This window comes from Papio anubis, unplaced genomic scaffold, assembly GCF_008728515.1.
Source record: "Papio anubis isolate 15944 unplaced genomic scaffold, Panubis1.0 scaffold165, whole genome shotgun sequence".
In the NCBI taxonomy this organism is placed as follows: domain Eukaryota; kingdom Metazoa; phylum Chordata; class Mammalia; order Primates; family Cercopithecidae; genus Papio; species Papio anubis.
In genome coordinates this window covers 9,452-31,362 of record NW_022161635.1, presented here as the reverse complement: position 1 = coordinate 31,362, position 21,911 = coordinate 9,452, and the positions used below count along the sequence as shown (strand labels likewise).

The 21,911-nt window shown below is 36.4% G+C and overlaps 1 protein-coding gene across 3 annotated transcripts in view; it reads left to right on the top strand.

Moving 5' to 3' along the window:
• LOC116272700 (probable phospholipid-transporting ATPase IM) overlaps window positions 1-20,970 on the top strand; it is a 144,223-nt gene extending 123,253 nt beyond the window's left edge. For 2 of the 3 annotated variants that reach the window (XM_031661464.1, XM_031661465.1), the window contains exons 11-14: window positions 22-110; window positions 2,639-2,835; window positions 9,668-9,876; window positions 19,517-20,967. In XM_031661464.1, coding sequence (XP_031517324.1) covers window positions 22-110; window positions 2,639-2,835; window positions 9,668-9,876; window positions 19,517-19,572 — 551 coding nt within the window. In that variant the 3' untranslated portion in view covers window positions 19,573-20,967. Of the gene's footprint in view, window positions 1-21; window positions 111-2,638; window positions 2,836-9,667; window positions 9,877-19,516 lie in introns of all 3 variants that reach the window. The other variant, XM_031661466.1, reaches the window with a different exon arrangement.
• Window positions 20,971-21,911: the final 941 nt, after the last annotated feature.

Below are 21,911 nucleotides of genomic sequence, written 5' to 3'. Positions count from 1 at the left end.
TTACTTTTTTTGTTTTTGCAGGCCCTGACACTAAACTAATGCAGAATAGTGGTAAGACAAAGTTTAAAAGGACAAGCATTGATAGATTGATGAATACTCTAGTACTATGGGTAAGTTACAAAACTAGGCAATATCACTAGTCATTGTTATCTTAATATATTTACTGTATCTTGCTGGGAATTCTTTAAGAAGCCTATATTCTCCTTGTGGAGTTTGTTTTTGGGGATTTTGCATTTGAGGCTCAGTTACACTGCCTTCTATTTTCTAGATTATGCTAATTTCTCAATCAGTGGTAGAATTTATCATGAGAGGTAGGTTAGTGTTTATGGAAGTATTCATGGTCTTGCAAATTCCCCATATCCCAAGGATTTGTTTTTGGAAAACCAAACATAGTTTTTAAGGCAGTTTGATGTTTTTGTTATCTTACTTTTTTTCAGATCCTCTATACATAGCTTATGGTGGGCAAGGCTGGCTTCATGGGCGTGTAATCTGTGTAACCACACAGGGCCCCACACTCAGAGGGCCTTATGTTTGGTTTATTGAACTTCTGTTGCCATCTAGAAATTCTTAATACTTTTAGAACAGAAGGTCCCACATTTTCATTTTGCACTGAACCCTGAAAATTATGTAGGTGGTTCTGGTTATGAATCCTTTGAGCCCCACCTCACAGTTCTCCTCCTTCACAGAGACCTCTAACCTCCTTAGCTCATGATTATCTTTCTCTTATTAACTGTTTTGTTTGTTTGTTTTTTTACTTCTGATTCTTTTGAAATGATCTTCTCTACCACCCGATTACCAAAAATATTCAGATATTCCTTACATTCCATCCTTTTGTCAGTTAAGCCTGTGCTACCTCTTATTATTGATATAATATCTAGTCTTTGTGTAATACTACTTTGTCTGCTTGTATAGGGGTAAAATTCGAAGACAGCCACTTTAAAATATAAAGACTGTGACTTCAAACCATGTTTTCACATGTACCCTATCACAGGCTCACAATCATAAAGAATCTGAGCTCAATATGTATTTGCTTACCTGATATGTAATAGTTGTACTCTGAATAAGGAAAGAAGGAAATTAGCACTTGCTGTGCACAAAATATTGGCCCGGCTTTGTGTTTTACTTTCAGTATCACCTGCAGACCTGGGGTTTTCTCCAGCAATACCAGTCACCTTCATACAGAGCCTATGAGACCAAGAAGACATGCCCATAAGGGTTTGTTACCCTTCTGCCCCCAAGGAATTTCTCATTTAAATAGCCCTGACTCCACTTCAGGGCATGCAGGGTGTGTCTACCCACCACAGAGCAAACTGACCCTATCTTTCATGCTAGAAAATAGGATGACCCACTGGGGAGTTATAAGCCAAATCAATTCTTAAATTATGGCATTTAATGTATTTTACATTAAATTTTAATGCTCTAAAGTCATGTTTAATTAATTTGTAGTCTCAGCCATTAAAGAGGATACTATAATATAGGTACCAAAGTCATAGAAGTTTTGGGGATTCACAGTCCTACTTTTCTCTCATATATGGTTTTCTAATATACTTTAAATCAGACTTTTCCCAATCTTTTCTTCTTATACACCTATTCTTACATGCCCATATTATGGAATAAGGAAGAAAGCAGCTCTAGAATTTCTGAATATTCTTTCTTGGAAGAAAAAGGAAATAGAGGAAAAATCCATTTCTGTTCTCTAGCCCTACTCTTCCCTCTACATTGGCTGGTCTCAGCTCCCAACATAGTGTGACACTCAGCTGAACAAAGTCTCCGCAACATCTTCTTCAACTCAGGTCTTAACCATGTTCACTGAGTCTGTGGCCTTTCCTTTCCCAGGAAGGGTTTTAGACCCACTGTAGATTGACCTTGTTGTCTCTCTAGTTGTTATACCTACAAATATGTGTTTTTCTAATTCTGTTACTAATAACAATGTAAGTGTCTGCTAATGGTTTTCAAGTTGCTTCCCACATTTGTATCCTAAAAGTAAAGTATACATGTCATGAAGTATTTTAGTTATCCTTACATTTCTTGTTGACCTCAAGTAAGGATTGTGTAGCCAGATCTATAGCCAAGAGACTTGGTTAGTCTGAAATTGTTCTTTATCACTGATATTTTCTTTTGCATTTATGCCTTGGGTGGCCATATAATTTATCATCCAAACAGGACACTTTTGAAGGTGAAATGCAACATGATTACTATTACATCTGGACAATGGTTGTAAACTGGGGCCATCCAGGACAAATCAGTGCATATGGTCTCCTTTAATTAAGCCACCTAAATATACCTACTTACCACAAATTGAGGATGTGAAGTTGTTAACTATGTGAACATAGACAAGTTACATAGTCTTTATGGTGCTTCTATTTTACTTTGTTTTTAAACTGTAAAGTGGGAATAATGACTGTTCCCATCTTAGAGCGTCAATGGGCAGATTCAGTGAGAAAATGTATGTAAAATATTTAGCTGAGTTCCTGACATAAAAATTTGAAATTTTATTCATATGACTAATGGTAAGAAGAGGTTTGCATACTTGCTTTTCAAATGACTATTTCTTGGAGTTAGACGCATAATTAGATCATGTTGATATGACTAATTTTGGGTTCAAGTTAACCTTAACCAGACTTCTATCTTATTTCAGATTTTTGGGTTTCTGATATGCTTGGGAATTATTCTTGCAATAGGAAATTCAATCTGGGAGAGTCAAATTGGGGACCAATTTAGAACTTTCCTCTTTTGGAATGAAGGAGAGAAGAGCTCTGTGTTCTCCGGATTCTTAACATTCTGGTCATATATTATTATTCTCAATACAGTTGTACCCATTTCCTTATATGTGAGGTAAGATGAGAGTTTACATTTTAATGAAATAATTTCATCCAAACCTTTGTTTCCAGTAATCATTTTTGTTTGTTTTAAAATTTCAGCAGTGCAATAGATATCTTGCTCTTAACTGCTTATGATTTGTGACATCTGTTTCAAATGGGACAGCTTAGCTGTTTAATCTGTTTAACTTTTATGTTTTCAAATTATAATAAATGTGGTTCATTTTCTTCTTGATTTGATTTGGTTTCTTAGAAATGTTTTTCTCTGTAAGACATGGACTACAATATAATCTCATGTAACCTGATCAATTAGAATTGGTTAATTTTGAGTAAGAAAAGGAAGAACATTGGGGAGATCTATAGAGGGGGTGCCTCTTTGCCACTAGGCTGGCTCTATAGATACATGGATTCAGGTCCTGTTCTACCACTTACTAGCTCCATAATCTTGGGCAAGTAACTTCGTCTTCTAGTGCCTCAGTTCCCTCATTTTAAAAATGAAGAAAATTATAGTTCTACCTCATAGGATTGTATGAGGAGTGAATACATGCCTATAAAGCTCTAAGAATTCCTAACACATTATAAAAGCTTAATGAATATTAGCTTTTCCTATTATTATTAGTAACTATAAGTACATTCATAAAGGAGTTAAAATATAGTAGGTGATGCTAGTCCATTGTAAGATAAGAAGTATGATTTATAACTTCTACTACAATTTGATCTGTCAGGATTAGATTTGATCCCATAAATTAGAGCTAAGGTGGTCTCTCTTTTTGCCTCTCTGTCTCTCTACATACACAAAGAACATACACACACACCTCTTTATTTAGATACATGTATATGCATATATGTATATGTGTGTGTATTTGATAAGTATTAGAAATTGGCCCTAGAATCTGTACCTGGGACATTCTTGATCCCGATCCTAACAAGACTGAGCCAAACTGTCCCAAAAACACTGGAGCCAAGATGGGACTTGGTTGTTTGACACTTCTCATCATCAATACTTCAACAATACACAAAATCATCAGCTCTAAATCCCCACTTATTTTTATACACCGCTTTTTATCTCTCTTCAAAAACCTAGCTATGATGAAGCAAGGGAAGTTTAATGCACAAAATCCACCCTTGTTTTGGATAGTGGTCAGGAAACTGAAATGCCAAGTTGTGGGAAATTGACTTGAAGTAGTGGCATGTGGCCACAATACCACAAATTGCTTTGGGCTCTCTGGAGCTGTGGTCAGAGAGGCTCTATTTAAACTATATCCTACTGGCTCATCTTTGATTTTGAGGACCTCTCATGCTTGTATCCAATTATAAAGTCTGTAATAAATCCTGCTTTTTGCCGGAAGAGCTACAGTCAGCTTTTATAGCATTCCTTTATGTCCTAAATGAATAATAAATGTGCATAGTGGCTTTCCATCTGCACATATGCAGTTTCATATGTCCTCACGAAGGACGTATATTCTGTATACATTCTTTCTTTGAAGAACATTGGCATTTTCATTTAATGATTTGAAAGATTGATTTTTTTTTTTAATGATACCAAAGGTAGATTCTCAGTTTGGCATTCCTTATACTTCTAATGTGCCATGGTTCATTAGACAGAAAACGTATTTGTAATAGTCCAAACCCAGTTTCTGGTCTCGGTACTGCCACTAAAAGCTGTGTGACCTTGGAGAAAGTGCTTGACTTCTCTGTGCCTTGGTTAGTTTGTCAAATATGTGCTTCCCCATTAAAAAAGGGGATTAAAAGATTAATTTCTGAGTTGCTTTATCCTCCACATAATACCACCTTACCTTTAGGTAACATTTTATATATATAAAGTGATTCAGCATGATACGTTATCACTTAAAAACTACTTTCTTATGCATTCTTATAATTTTCAAAATTACTAATGTTCTGTAATATACCATGAAATATGATACTTTAAGACTCTGTGAATGCTTTTCTCTTTTTTTTAGCATTTTATATTTTACACGTCCACATACTTTATCTCATTCATGTTGCCCAACAATCTTATGAAGTAGGATTTGCTGAACTGCTTTCAAAATGATGAGAGGATTTGCTCAGGATCGTGAGCTAATGAGGGACAGAAGTCTTCTGAGAGTTGGGACAGTGTTTTCCTCTATCCCTAAGCTATGTATGATTTATTACTCAGTGAAGAAATCAAAAGAAAAAAAAGAGTCTAGAGTTCTGTCCTAGTTGTAAGGCATGGAAATTACGAAGACAAATGAGAGCCTTTCTCTCGCCAAATAAGTACAGTGATTCTGATCTTAACTCGAGGGAAAAAGCATTCCAAGGAATTTCAGGTTACGCAGTCCTAAAGATTGAGACATAGAAAAAGAGAACTCCCAGGTATTTCTGTCCAGAATGATGAAGACCTTCTGCCAAAGCTTCTATTAGGCTTTAGAATATGTACAAAGAGTAAATTAGTGCCATATGTCACTTGAGGATAGAAGTTCAGTATTTGCTCTGAATGGTTAACAATTCCAGGCGAGGAAAGGACATTTATTTTGGTAGGATGTTTCTATGTTGTCAATTTGTTTATCTGTTGTGTTAAGGCGGACCCAGCTACAGTTTTTTAAAAAATACATAATCTTAAGAAATGCAACCATTGTTTCCCCAAGGAATTAGCTTTTGAGTGTTCTTTCCAAAGTAATAGGAGTTCATTTCTGTGTTGCTTGTTTTGCCCGAGACTGGGTGAAATTATAAGCTCTGTTCTGCGAGTATTCAGGCAGAAAACACTAAGTGGCCAGAGTATGCTAACTCTGAATATTTTTCTCCTTTTCTCTGCTATTGTAAAAGAAAGAGCTGAATGTTCCACTGTGGCTCTTCTGAATCCTCTTTTCCCAAACAAAAACGATGCCCATTTTCTCTTCAGACTTTTAAGCTCTAGGAATTTGAATAAGTTTTGAATACTTCCATTGGCTTATACTATAACACAGAACAGTCAAATTCTGTTTCATTCACTTTGGTTTAAGATTACAGGGAGCTACTCGATTTTCAGATAAATAAAAAACTTCATGGTTTGTATTGTGACCCTCATAATGCCATTCTTAAGGCCTGGTCTACACTGGCTTTCCCAAATCCCTGAGTTCTAGTCTTGGCTCTGTGGCTAATTATTGATGTGACGTTGGGTTAGTCACTTTATCTCTCTAAGTCTTAATATCCCTATTGGTGAAATTAGAGTCCAAAGAGTTAAAATTCGTACACCCAACACTGGTTGACTGCCTCTGATGGGCAAGATACTACCCCAGCCCGTTGTAAGTGCTAATGCTTTTTGAGTGAAAGGAATAAGGAAAATAAAGCTGAATCAGACTAGCTAGCGAGGAATTTACATGGAGGGTGGGGGTGGGGTGGGATGCAGACGAGTAAACCATACATGAAGATAAATAAATAAATAAAGAGTGTGAGTTATGTATCTTAATATCATATCACACTCTACATAGTCACAGTGTAATTTTAGTTAGGGAGAAAAAATGTGCTACCATTCAAATAGTTAAAAATGAATTGGCCCCAAACCTCTTTTGGGGAGGGAAACGTAGGTATGTCATGTACTTTTAGAACTTGAAGTATAGAATTTAATAACCAGAAACGATTTGAGTGTCATCTAGCCCAACTTTCTCACTCTACAGATGAGAGAAACCAAGGATTAATTTCCACTAAGATCAGAAATAAGCTATGGTACCTGCTATTACCATAACTATTTTCTACTGTTCTGGATATCCTTGTTAAAGTACAAAGACATGAAACTGAAATATCCATGAATAAGATAAGACATGAAACTGAAATAAACCTATTGGAAAGGAAGAACACAGATAATAATATGATTATAAATCTAGTCAATCCATAAGAATAATCTGTAAAACTTTCAGTAGGATAATTTAGTTATGTCTAATTATGAAAGTAACATTACAAAAATTAAAAGCTTTATTTTAGTACAACAACAATTTAAAAACTTATCCTATCAAAAAAAAGTTTAAATTCTGCCCTTTGTATCCATGGGTTTTGTATCTATGGACTCTACCAACCATAGATGGGAAATATTTGAAAAAAAAAGGATGGTTGTATCTGTACTGAACATGTACAGAGTTTTTTTCTTATCATTATTCCCTAAACAATACAGTATAAGAACTATTTACATAGCATTTACATTGTATTAGGTATTATAAGTAATCTAGAGATGACTTAAAGTATACAAGAGGATATGGGTAGGCTATATGCAAATACTATGCCATTTTATGTAAGGGACTTGAGCATCCTCAGATTGGGAGTCCTGTAACCAATCCCCCATGGATTCAAGGGACGACTGAACAAATCTATAAGGCTATGGTATGAACCTATGTGAAAAAGCAAAACTAAACTAAACTAAAATTCCTTAACTAATTGAGGTACTTTAAAAAATGGAATTCCTAAAAAGATTTGACCTTCTCCTTGAAGTTGTATTTAAGTTTATAAAATATCAGTTCTTTTCAAATAATTAAGAGTTTAACATAGACCTAACCAAAATCTCAAATAAATTTTGTAGGAAAATTAATACATTTATTCAAATGTTTACTTCGATGAATACATTGATTCTATCAGGAAAAATAAATGGGTGATTATAGTTAAGAGTTTTTGAAGAGGAAGAGAATAAAGGTGATTTTGTTTCTTCTATGTATTGCCAGTTATTATAAAGCTACAGTAATGAAAACAAGAGATGCATTAAGTGTCATATCAATGAATAAAATTGAAATCCATAAATCAGATGGTAGTGAGTAAAATGATTTATTTGTGACACAGAAAGCATCCCAGCTTAATGGGGAAATGATTGATTGTTCAACAAATGTTGATGTAACATCTTCTTGTTTGGAAAACTTGAAATTTGCTCCTCATATGTACATCAAACTTTCAATTTCAATCATAAATTTCAATTGGGATAAGTAATTATGAAAAAATCAATAAAAACAATTAAAATATAGATATCTGTATATATAATCTTGGCATAGATAAGGCTTATCTAAACAAAACTATAAAACAAAGTATAAACTTCTGATGAATTTGATCCTTTAGAAAGAGAAAACTTCATATCAAAAAACTGGAAATAAAATGAAAAGACCATCAGCCAGCTGTGGTGGTACATGTAGTCCCAGCTACTCTAGAGGCAGAGGTGGGAGGATCGCTTGAGCTCAGGAATTTGAGGCCAACCTGGGCAACATGGCAAGACCTCGTCTCTAAAAAAAAAAAAAAAAAAAAAAAAAAAGAGGACAAGTGGCCAGGTGCAGTGGCGCACACCTATAATCCCAGCACTTTAGGTGGCCAAGGTGAGTGGATCACCTGAGGTCAGGAGTTTGAGACCAGCCTGAACAACATGGCGAAACCCCGTCTCTACTAAAAATACAAAAAAATTAGCCAGGCATGGTGGAGCATGCCTGTAATCCCAGCTGCTCTGGAGGCTGAGGCGGGGAATCGCTTGAACCAGGGAGGCAGAGGTTGCAGCGAGCCGAGATAGCACCATTGCACTCCAGCTTGGGCAACAAGAGTGGAACTCCGTCTCAATAAAAAAAAAAAAAAAAAAAGACAAATGATAAATTGGATAAAATATTTGCGTTGTTTTTTTGACAGAATTAATAGACTTAATAACTATAGAATTCTTACAAATCACTAATAAATATACCGGTATCAGAATAGGAAAAATAAAATAGGCAGATACAATTAGATAATTCCAAGAAGAAATGTCACTGGCCAATAAAATTTGAAAAAAGTGTTAAACTCATTGATAAGAAATGCAGTAAACAGTAGTGACATAGCTTTTGAATTTGCATATGGTGAAAGATAATTCTTAATAATCTGATGGTAGAAACACGTTGCTATGACGTTTTTGGAAATCAGTTTGACATTATGTATGACATTGAGCATTGAGAGAGTTCATACACTTTGCCATAGAAATTTTGCTTCTGGAGCTGGGAGGTCATAAATGATTACTAGAATGTAGTCAGAATTATATTAATAATTAATTATTGTAATAATTAACATAATTATGTAATTAGAATGTGATGCAACACTCTTTTCATGGTAAACGGGCAGAGTGGTTTGACAACACATCCTGTTTTCACTCAGTATCTGTTATGGTTTGGTTCTGCTTCGTGGAAATACTATTTTCTATCTCTTTTGGCAAAGTGAAGCCACATCAAACAATGTATTGGAGAGAAAGTTCTCAACAGCACATTTCTTTAGATTAGACATCAGACAAACATCTTCAATAATAATTAGTTTCCCCTACCACAGAGTTCCCCAACTCCCAGACCACAGACCTGAGCTCCGCCTCCTGTCAGAGCTGTGGCAGCAACATTAGATTCTCAAAGGAGTGCAAACCCTATTGTGAACTGCGCAGCGGTTTATATATTGCAATGTAATAATAGAAATAAAGTGCATATTAAATGTAATGTGCTTGAATTATCCTGAAACCATCCGCCTTCCCCTGATCTGTGGAAAAGTGTCTTCCACAAAACTGGCTCCCAGTGACAAAAAGGTTGGGGACCACTCCTATCATATAGGAGGAGACACAAACTAATACGCTACACACAAAATCTCCACTGGGCCTGTTTAATGTAGAAAACCATGAAACATTCCCTAAAGTTTTATCCTAAGCTGGCTTATTGTTTTATGGTGTTGCAGGAAATGACTTGGAAAGGTTTATAAGCAGACTCTGCCGAGAAGCTTCTAAAGATCCCTGTGACCTAGGGACAAAGCATCCACATTTTCCTCTAAACGCTGAAGACTTTGGCAGACTTCTTATTTTGGCAAAATATTGTATGTTCTGAAATTAATGGAGCATTTCTTTTTTTTTCCATTTTAATGGATGACAGCGTGGAAGTAATTCGTCTAGGACACAGTTATTTTATAAACTGGGACCGGAAGATGTATTATTCTCGAAAAGCAACACCTGCAGAGGCTCGGACGACCACGCTCAATGAGGAACTGGGGCAGATTGAGTACATTTTCTCCGACAAAACGGGTACCCTCACTCAAAACATCATGACCTTTAAAAGATGTTCCATTAATGGGAGAATCTATGGTAAGAGACACAGTTCCTTTCTCTTAACGGTATTTTTAACAATTTCTTAAATAACTTACCCCATTAAAAAAATTTAAAAATCCAAAACAATCACTGGCTTTCTTATTAATATGGGCACCATCAGCATCTATCATATAGATGCTGGTATGCTTGGCAGACAGTAAATTCTCATTGAATATGTATTGGATAAATGTTGAGTAATTTAGATGAAACTTTGGATTTATTGCCATTTATGGATAGAGAAGAGAGTTAGATAAGATAACTCTCTGAAGTTCCTTTCAGTGCTCTGTGGGATTCTTTATTATTATTATTATACTTTAAATTCTGGGATACATGTGCAGAACGTGCAAGTTTGTTACGTAGGTATACATGTGCCATAGTGGTTTGCTGCACCCATCAACCTGTCATCTACATTAGGTATTTCTCCTAATGCCATTACTCCCCTAGCCTCCCAGCCCCCAACACGCTGTGGTGTGTGATGTTCCCCTCCCTGTGTCCTTGTGATCATATTGTTGAACTCCCACTTATGAGTGAGAACATGCAGTGTTTGGTTATCTTTTCCTGTGTTAGTTTGCTGAGAATGATGGTTTCCAGCCTCATCCAAGTCTCTGCAAAGGACATGAATCATCCTTTTTTATGGCTGCATAGTATTTCATGGTGTATATGTGCCATATTTTCTTTATCCAATCTATCATTGATGGGCATTTGGGTTGGTTCCAAATCTTTGCTATTATGAATAGTGCTACAATAAACATATGTGTGCATGTGTCTTTATAGTACAATGATTTGCAATCCTTTGGGTATATACCCAGTAATGGAATTGCTGAGTCAAATGGTATTTCTGGTTCTAGATCTTGAGGAATTGCCACAGTGTCTTCCACAATGGTTGAACTAATTTACACTCCCACCAACAGTGTAAAACCATTCCTATTTCTCCACATCCTCTCCAGCACCTGTTGTTTCCTGACTTTTTAATAATCACTATTCTAACTGGTATGAGATGGTATCTTATTGTGGTTTTGATCTGCATTTCTCTGACGGCCAGTGATGATGGGCATTTTTTCATGTGTCTGTTGCCGCATAAATGTCTTCTTTTGAGAAGTGTCTGTTCATATCCTTTGCCCACTTTTTGATGATGTTGTTTGTTTTTTTCTTGTAAGTTTAAGTTCCTTGTAGATTCTGGATATTAGTCCTTTGTCAGATGGATAGATTGAAAAAATTTACCTCCATTCTGTAGGTTGCCTCTTCACTCTGATGATAGTTTCTTTTGCTGTGCCAAAGCTCTTTAATTAGGTTCCATTTGTAAATTTTGGCTTTTGTTGCCATTGCTTTTGGTGTTTTAGTCATGAAGTCTTTGCCCATGCCTATGTCCTGAATGGTATTGCCTAGGTTTTCTTCTAGAGTTTTTATGGTTTTAGGTCTTATTTTTAAGTCTTTAATCCATCTTGAATTAATTTTTGTATAAGGTGTAAGGAAGGGGTCCAGTTTCAGTTTTCTGCATATGGCTAGCCAGTTTTCCCAACACCGTTTATTAAGTAGGGAATCCTTTCTCCATTGCTTGTTTTTGTCAGGTTTGTCAAAGATCAGATAGTTGCAGGTGTGTGGCATTATTTCTGAGGCCTCTGTTCTGTTCAATTGGTCTATATATCCCTTTTGGTAGCAGTACCATGCTGTTTTGGTTGCTGTAGCCTTGTAGTATAGTTTGAAGTCAGGTAGCATAATGCCTCCAGCTTTGTTCTTTATGCTTAGGATTGTCTTGGCTATAGGGGCTCTTTTTTGGTTCCATATGAAGTTTAAAGTAGTTTTTTCTAATTCTGTGAAGAAAGTCAATGGTAGCTTGATGGGGTTAGCACTGAATCTGTAAATTACTTTGGGCAGTATGGCCATTTTCACAATATTGATTCTTCCTATCCACAAGCATGGGATGTTTTCCCATTGTTTGTGTCCTCTCTTATGTCCTAGAACAGTGGTTTGTAGTTCTCCTTGAAAAGGTCCTTCATATCCCTTGTTCGTGTATTTCTAGGTATTTTGTTCTCTTTGTAGCTATTGTGAATGGGAGTTTACTCATCATTTGGCTTTCTGTCTATTATTGGTGTATAGGAATGCTTGTAATTTTTGCACATTGATTTTGTATCCTGAAACTTTGCTGAAGTTGCTTGTCAGCTTAAGGAGATTTTGGGCTGAGACGATGGGGTTTTCTAATCATGTCATCTGCAAACAGAGACAATTTGATTTCCCCTCTTCCTATTTGAATACACTTTATTTCTTTGTCTTGCCTGATTGCCCTGGTCAGAACTTCCAATACTATGTTGAACAGAAGTGGCGAGAGAGGGCATCCTTGTCTTGTGCCAGTTTTCAAAGGGAATGTTTCCAGCTTTTGCCCATTCAGTATGATATTGACTGTGGGTTTGTCATAAATAGCTCTTATTATTTTGAGATATATTCCCTTAATACCTAGTTTATTGAGAGATTTTAGCATGAAGGGGTGCTGAATTTTATCAAAGGCCTTTTCTGCATCTGTTGAGATAATATGTGGTTTTAATCATTGGTTCTGTTTATGTGATGGATTATGTTTATTGATTTACCTATGTTGAATCAGCCTTACATCTCAGTGATGAAGCCAACTTGATCATGGTGAATAAGCTTTTGGGCGTGCTGGTGGATTTGGTTTGCCAGTATTTTACTGAGGATTTTCGCACGGATGTTCATCAGGGATATTGGCCTGAAATTTTCTTTTTTTGTTGTGTCTCTTCCTGGTTTTGGTATCAGGATGAGGCTGGCCTGATAAAATGAGTCAAGGAGGAGTTTTTCTTTTTCTATTGTTTAGAATAGTTTCAGAAGGAATGGTACCAGCTCCTCTTTGTATTTCTGGTACAGTTCAGCTGTGAATCTCTCTGGTCTTGGGCTTTTTTTGGTTGGTAGACTATTAATTACTGCCTCAATTTCAGAACTTGTTATTGGTCTATTCAGAGATTCAACTTCTTCCTGGTTTAGTCTTGGGAGGTTGTATGTGTCCAAGAATTTATCCATTTCTTCTAGATTTTCTAGTTTATTTGCATAGAGGTATTTATAGTATTCTCTGATGGTAGTTTGTTTTTCTGTGGGATCGGTGGTGATATCCCCTTTATCACTTTTTATTGTGTCTATTTGACTCTTCTCTCTTTTCCTCTTTATTATTCTGGCTAGTGGTCTGTCTATTTTGTTAATCTTTTCAAAAAACCAACTCCTGGATTCATTGATATTTTGAAGGGTTTTTCGTGTCTCTATCTCCTTCAGTTCTGTTCTGATCTTAGTTATTTCTTGTCTTCTGCTAGCTTTTGGATTTGTTTGCTCTTTCTTCTCTAGTTATTTTAATTGTGATGTTAAGATGTCGATTTTAGATATTTCCCTCTTTCTCCTGTGGGCATTTAGTGCTATAAATTTCCCTCTAAACAATACTTTATCTATGTCCCAGAGATTCTGGTACATTGTTTCTTTGTTCTCATTGGTTTCAAATAACTTATTTATTTCTGCCTTTATTTCATTATTTACCCAGTAGTCATTCAGGAGCAAGTTGTTCAGTTTCCATGTAGTTGTGTGGTTTTGAGTGAGTTTCTTAATCCTGAGTTCTACTTTGATTGCACTGTGGTCTGAGACTGTTTGTTATGATTTCTGTTCTTTTGCATTTGCTGAGTAGTGTTTTACTTCCAATTATGTGGTCAGTTTTAGAATAAATGCAATGTGGTGCTGAGAAGAATGTATATTCTGTTGATTTGGGGTAGAGAGTTCTGTAGATGTCTATTAGGTCCGCTTGGTGCAGAGCTGAGTTCAAGTGCTGAATATCCTTGTTAATTTTCTGTCTCGTTGATCTGTCTAATATTGACAATGGGGTGTTAAAGTCTCCCACTATAATTGTGTGGGAGTCTAAGTCTCTTTGTAGGTCTCTGAGAACTTACTTTATGAATCTGGGTGCTCCTGTATTGGCTGCATATATATTTAGGATAGTTAACTCTTCTTGTTGCATTGATCCCTTTACCATTTTGTAATGCCCTTCTTTGTCTCTTTTTGTCTTTGTTGGTTTAAAGTCTGTTTTGTCAGAGACTAGGATTGCAACCTCTGCTTTTTTTTGCTTTCCATTTGCTTGGTAAATATTCCTCCATCCCTTTATTTTGAGCCTATGTGTGTCTTTGCATATGAGATGGGTCTCCTGAATACAGCACACCAATGGGTCTTGACTCTTTATCCAATTTGCCAGTGTGTATCTTTTAATTGGGGCATTTAGCCCATTTACATTTAAGGTTAATATTGTTATGTGTGAATTTGATCCTGTCATTATGATGCTAGCTGGTCATTTTGCCCATTGGTTGATGCAGTTTCTTCATAGCGTCGATGGCCTTTACAATTTGGTATGTTTTTGTAGAGGCTGGTATGGGTTATTCCTTTCCATATTTAGTGCTTCTTTCAGGAGCTAAGGCAGGCCTGGTGGTGACAAAAATCTCTCAGCATTTCCTTGTCTTTAAAGGAGTTTATTTCTCCTTCACTTATGAAGCTTAATTTGGCTGGATATGAAATTCTTGGTTGAAAATTCTTTAAGAATGTTGAATATTGGCCCTCACTCTCTTCTGGCTTGTAGGGTTTCTGCAGAGAGAACCACTGTTTTTCTGATGGGCTTCCCTTTTTGAGTAACCTGACCTTTCTCTCTGGCTGCCCTTAACATTTTTTCCTTCATTTCAACCTTGGTGAATCTGATGAGTATGTGTCTTGGGGTTGCTCTTCTCAAGGAGTATCTTTGTGGTGTTCTCTGTGTTTTCTGAGTTTGAATGTTGGCCTGCCTTGCTAGGTTGGGGAAGTTCTCCTGGATAATATCCTGAAGAGTGTTTTCCAACTTGGTTCCATTCTCCCTGTCACTTTCAGCTACACCAATGAAACGTAGGTTTGGTCTTTTCACATAGACCCATATTTCTTGGAGGCTTTGTTCATTCCTTTTCATTCTTTTTTCTCTAATCTTGTCTTCATACTTTATTTCATTAAGTTGATCTTCAGTCTCTCTGATATTCTTTCTTCTGGTTGATTGATTCAGCTATTGATTCTTGTGTATGAATCATGAAGTTCTCATGCTGTGTTTTTGAGCTCCATCAGGTCACTTATGTTCTTCTCTAAACTGGTTATTCTAGCTAGCAATTCGTCTAACCTTTTTACAAAGTTCTTAGCTTCCTTGCATTGGGTTAGAACATGTTCCTTTAGCTTGGAAGAGTTTGTTTTTACACACCTTTTGAAGCCTACTTCTGTTAATTCTCTGTCCAGTTTTGTTTGCTTGCTGGTCAGGAGTTGTGATCCTTTGGAGGAGAAGAGGCGTTCTAGTTTTTGGAATTTTCAGCCTTTTTGCACTGGTTTTTCCTCACCTTTGTGGATTTATCTACCTTTGGTCTTTGTTGTTGGTGACCTTCAGATAGGGTTTTGTGTGGACATCCTTTTTGTTGCTGTTGATGCTATTCATTTCTGTTTGTTAGTTTTCCTTCTAACAGGCCTCTCAGTTGCAGGTCTGCTGGAGTTTGCTGGAGGTCCACTCCAGACCCTGTTTGCCTGAGTAACACCAGTAAAGGCTGCAGCCCAGCAAAGATTGCTGCTTGTTCCTTCCTCTGGAAGCTTTGTCCCAGAGGGACACTTGCCAGATGTCAGCCAGAGCTCTCCTGTATAAGGTGTCTGTCGACCTCTGCTGGGAGGTGTCTCCCAGTCAGGTTACCTGGGGTGTCAGGGACCCACTTGAGGAGGCAGTCTGTCCCTTAGTGGAGCTCGAGCGCTGTGCTGGGAGATCCGCTGCTCTCTTCAAAGCTGGCAGGCAGGAACATTTAATTCTGCTGAAGCCGTGCCCACAGCCACCCCTTCCCCCAGGTGCTCTGTCCCAGGGAGATGGGAGTTTTATCTATAATCCCCTGACTGGGGCTGCTGCCTTTCTTTCAGAGATGCCCTGCCCAGAGAGGAGGAATCTAGAAAGGCAGTCTGGCTACAGAGGCTTTGCTGAGCTGTGGTGGGCTCTGCCTGGTTCAAACATCCCGGCTTTGTTTACACTGTGAGGGGAAAACTGCCTACTCAAGCCTCCATAATGGTGGATGCCGCTCCCCCCACCAAGCTTGAGCATACCAGGTCAACTTCAGACTGCTGTGCTGGCAGTGAGAATTTCAAGCCAGTGGATCTTGATTATCTGAGTTATCTCAGTAAGGGCAGCATTTTATACTTGATTCCTATCAGCTCTGGGGTTTATGTAAGTGCACATGGTTTTGGGAATCTACTATTCATTTACAGGGCTGCCTTGAATGGCCAGATAAGCTGTTTCATTAATACCCACTTCTTGTTTGTGTGCTTTTCTCAGAATACATGCTCTATATTTGGCTTTTCAAGCATTCTATTTATATGTGACCCTTGTCACCCCAACGCTGGCCGATTTGCATATTGTTACTTCTGCTGAGAGCACAGAGGCTCTGTGGAACTTTCTGTGGATTCCTCTGGTCTCCCAGTGTCCCTTCACGGGACTCTGAGTGTGAGTTTCTCAATACAGAAATCTCAGGAAGTAAAGGAAATCCAAGAAAGAGGGAAAACCTTTCCTTTGTCCCCTGATGGGAAACTTCATACATTGCCAAGTATTTTAAAGCAAGATTTGACCCTGAACAAAACTAAGAAATAGAAGAAGTTGATGTTTGCAATCTCCTACTTTTTGACCTCCTTTGGTTACCCACACCCATATAACCCATGGTCATTGTGGTTTCCTCAGCTGTCTTCCACTCCCAGTTTCCTCTCCTGCCATCTCTGGTAGTGGACAAGATGATTTCCAACCTGGACTTCCACAAGCCCACAGTGGTATTGTTATATCAATATATTAATCTTATATCAATATCATAATGACTGGTAAATAACAGAACCTTTCTTTAAAAAGTTCCTATTGGACATTATTTTCAGAGGCTTTCTAAAAATATTGCTTTAACCCAAAAAGTAGTTTAAATAGGAAACTTTTAATCAGAATATTGAAAATATTTTGAATTTTGGGGACTTTTTGGATTTTTTTTTTGGCCACATATTGATCTAATAATACAACCACTTCTAGGAAGCAATCTTAAAGGAATTATCAGACATGTGGACCAAGATTCATTTGTAGAAATGTTTATCATATATTATGATAAAGGTTCTATTTTTGGAGAAGGCCCTTGACTTTCACAAGAACTTTGCAAATCTCCAAATTCACAAATCCCATGATAGCTTGTAATTCCTCTCATGAAATGCAGGAAAGTAACTTAAAGATTTAAGTGATCCTTTAGACTCTTATTTTATATGCTATTATAATTTATAATGCATTTATAATACCATTAAAATAAATTCTTACTAAAGCACTCACAGAATGTTTCAGAATCATTTTTCCTTGTTTTCATACAAGTTGGGCATATTAATATCACAGATGCAGGCCTTGGGAAAATGTAACATTCGACTGTAATTTATCTAAATCTTCTATTTCCTGGGTAAGAAATATTATCTTCTTAGGCAATTTTTCTTCACTTTCATCACCAGCCCTGTAAATGGGCTTTTATTGTAGGGAGGAGGCAGACCATTTAACACAAAGACACATTTTTTTTTCTTTTTCTTTTTTCCATCATTTTATTAGAGTGACTGCGTACAGGGTAACCACTAGAGCATAACACAGTGAATTTGAGATTTAAATTCCAGGTGCTAGGCCAGGTTCATTCACTAGCTCAGGGACTCCTCCCACACCACAGCCATACAGCATTCCAGATTCAGACCAATGCCCCAGAGAAACAACAAATAGAACTGCTTGTCGAGTGGTTGGTGCTCATAGCATTGTATAGCGAAGAGAGAGAGAACTTAGATTAAAAAACCCACTATGCTTACTTTAGTTTTCATTTAGTCATGTCATTTTGAACCATTCTTTGGTTCTCTTATCCATAAAACGGAAATGAAAATCTTCACTTTGCAAGTTTATTATAAGGATCAGTGATAATTTAAAAGCCTGGCACAGGTTGATTCAAGTAACTCTTTTTTTTTTTTTTTTTTCCCAACTTTTAAGTTCAGGGGTACATGTTCAGGATGTGCAGGTTTGTTACATAGGTAAACGTGTGCCATGGTAGTTTCCTGGACAGATCATCCCATCACGTAGGTATTAAGTCTAGCTGTTCTTTTAGCTGTTCTTCCTGATGCTCTCCTTTCCCACATCAACAGGCCCCAGTGTGTGCTGTATCCCCCGTGTGTCCACGTGTTCTCATCATTCAGCTCCCACTTACAAGTGAGAACATGCAGTGTTTGGTTTTCTGTTCCCATGTTAGTTTGCTGAGGATAATGGATTCCAGCTCCATCCATGTCCCGGCAAAGGATATGACCTCATTCCTTTTTATGGTTGCACAGTATTCCATGGTGTATATGTACCACATTTTCTTTATCCAGTCTATCAATGATGGGCATGAGGTTAATTCCATGTCTTTTCTATTGTGAATAGTGTCGCAATGAACATATGTGTGTGTGTATCTTTATAATAGAATGATTTATATTCCTTTGGTATATACCCAGTAATTGGAATGCTGGATCAAATGTTATTTCTGCCTTTAGGTCCTTGAGGAATCGTCACACTGTCTTCCACAATGGTTGAACTAATTTACAGTCCCACTGTAAGAGGTTCTTTTTCTCCACAACCTTGCCAGCACCTGTTATTTTTTGACCTTTTAATAATAGCCATTCTGACTGGCGTGAGATGGTATCTCATTGTGGCTTTGATTTGCCTTTCTCTCCAATGATCAATAATGTTAAGCTTTTTTTCATATTTTTGTTGTCCTCATTTATTCTTCTTTTGAGAAGTGTCTGTTCATGTCCTTTGCCCACATGGGAGTTGACAGGTTTTTTCTCTTGTAAATTTGTTTAAGTTCCTTGTAGATTCTGGATATCAGACCTTTGTCAGATGGATAGATCACAAAATTTTTCTCTCATTCTGTAGGTTGTCTGTTTACTCGGATGATAGTTTCTTTAAGTCACTCATTATTATTATAAGAAATATAATCCTGGCAAATAGTATGAAACCTTCCAATGCCAAGTAAAAATTAAAAAAAAATTAATGCCTCACAATAGGGAAAGTGAAAGTAAATTATGCTACATCTATAATCATGGGCTACTATACAATGATTCAAAATAAGATTCAAAACAATTTGATTGATAGGAGAAATTCTCATGGTTAAAAACTGTAAGAACAAGAAGTTTATGAACAATGTGGTGAATATATGTGTATATAAAAATACACAATAAAAATCATTCTACAAATACTAGTTATTTCTGGATGAAGGGAAGTGATTTTTATTTTCTATTGTAAATGTCCCCTATTTTCCATTATACCTGTAATAAGTACATATTAGCTTAATCAGATAATCAAGAACTTGCCCACCCTAGGACATGATTCTATTGAGCACTACAGAACAGAATCACACAGCTGGGGGGACCAGGGCAAGATGGCCAAATAGGAACAGCTCCAGTCTGTAGCTCCCAGTGAGATCAACGCAGAAGGGGGACAGTTTCTGCATAATGGTGATATAATAAATAATAAGTGTATTCCTTAAAACTAAATGTCTAATCTAATTTCAATTTCACTTTTAATTCTCAATTTTTGTTTTGTCAGGTGAAGTACCTGATGACCTGGATCAGAAGACTGAAATAACTCAGGTGTGGAAGTGATAGAATTTTATTCTTAGTTTCAATTTCAAATTATATGTGGTTTTAAGAAAATGATAAACTTTTAGTGTCCTGATTTCCACTAAGACCAGATGAGATACTTAATGCATAACATTAAAAAATAGATTAATATGATTCAGAATTCCTTCTTATACTACTGAACCAACCACAGAGTTCTCCTGTTTTTTATTCTTGAGATATTTATGCAGATACAAGGAATCATATTTCCCCACCTTTTACATAGTGGAGAAATATAATTACATAGGTGGTGGCATAATTTACATAATGTTCTTCAACTTTCTCAACAATATATCTTGGAGATCTTTCTAGATTAGTTTTAAAAAAGTACTTTCTCATTCTTTTTAATGGCTGAATGGTATTTTGTTATATTGATGTTCCAAAATTTATATGAAGACATTTAGGATTTTCAATATTTTTCTAGTAAAGAAAATGCAGCAAAAAAACCCCCAAAACTGGATACATATGTTATTTCACATGTTAGAGAATATAGAATCTGTTTCTAGAAATAGAATTGCTAAATCAAAAGATATATGCATTTGTAATTTGATAAATATTGCAAATTGCCTTCTTTAGAATTTATAACAATTTACCCTGACACAAGTGTAAGAATGTCTGATTTCCCCCACTGTCACCAACACAATGTTTTATCAAAGTTTATGATCTTTGGTGAGATTATATGAAAAATGGGTACATCAATATTCATTCTAATTTTAACTTCTCTTATTATAAGTGAGGTTCAACATATTTTCATATGTTTGAGAGCTAATTATGTTTCTGTAAGTTTCTGGTTCGTAATTTTTTTACCCATTTTTTTCTATTGGGTTGTCTATTACAAAAATTAATTTGTATATTTCTATATTGGGGAAAATAAGTATTTGTCTGTGAAATGAGTTTTATGTATTCTTTTCACAATTTGTCATTTGTCCCATGATTATTTTTTCTGGTATTTTTGCCATGAAAAATATTTTATTTTCATGTAGTTGAGTTTATCACTTTTTCCTCCATCACTGAGTTTTATGTCTTAGATATAAAGCACACCATCATTATAGAGTTAATGTTTTACGTTTAAATCTTAGATTCATTTGGATTTTATCCTGGTGTAGAAGGTAAAGCATAAGTCCAACTATATTTTTCTCCAGGTGATTACTGACTTTACCCATTTATTTAAAAGCTTGTCCTCTTTTTCACTGATTTGGGATGTTACCTTTATAGCATGCCAAACTCTTGTGTACTAGATCTATTACTGAATTTTTGATGTGTTTTCTTTCTATGCATATGTTAGTATCATACAGTTTTAATTGTTGACAAAGGCTGGGTGTGGTGGCTGATGGCTGTAATCCCAGCACTTTGGGAGGGTGAGGTGGGAGGATCACGTGAGGTCAAGAGTTTGAGACTAGGCTGGCCAGCATGGTGAAACCCTGTCTCTACTACAAACATAAAAATTAGCCAGGTGTGGTGGTGGATGCCTATAGTCCCAGCTACTTGGGGGGCTGAGGCAGGAGATTTGCTTGAACCAGGGAGGCAGAGGTTGCAGTGAGCTGAGATCTCACCACTGCACTCCAGACTGGGAGACAGAATGAGACTTCATCTCAATAAAAAGAAATTCATTGACATTGACAAGGCTCTAACATTTGGTAAGACTAATTGTTTTTCAGTGCTCTTTTTTTTTTTTCTGTAGATTTCTCTGAACTGTTTTGCTTAAACTTTCCTCATGATTTTTTGTTAGAATGATGTTAAATTTATTGGTTATCTTAAGAAGTGTTAATATACTTATGATGTTGAATCTTCTTATCCAAGAACATAGCATGTATTTCAAGCTACTTAAGTCATATTTTGTGCCTCTCAGAAGCATTTTCAGGTTTTCTGCATAAATATGTTGCTCATTAAAAAAAATTATTCCTAGGTATGCAATTAATTTTGGGGGTTCTTTGAAACCAATGAGAACAAAGACACAACATACCAGAATCTCTGGGACACATTTAAAACAGCGTGTAGAGGGAAATTTATAGCACTAAATGCCCAGAAGAGAAAACAGGAAAGATTTAAAATTGACACCCTAACATCACAATTAAAATAACTAGAGAAGCAAGAGCAAACACATTCAAAAGCTAGCAGAAGGCAAGAAATAACTAAGATCAGAGCAGAACTGAAGGAGATAGAGACACCAAAAATCCTTCAAAAAATCAATGAATCCAGGAGCTGGTTTTTTGAAAGATCAACAAAATTGATAGACTGCTAGCAAGACTAATAAAGAAGAAAAGAGAGAAGAATCAAATAGATGCAATAAAAAATGATAAAGGGGATATCACCACCGATCCCAC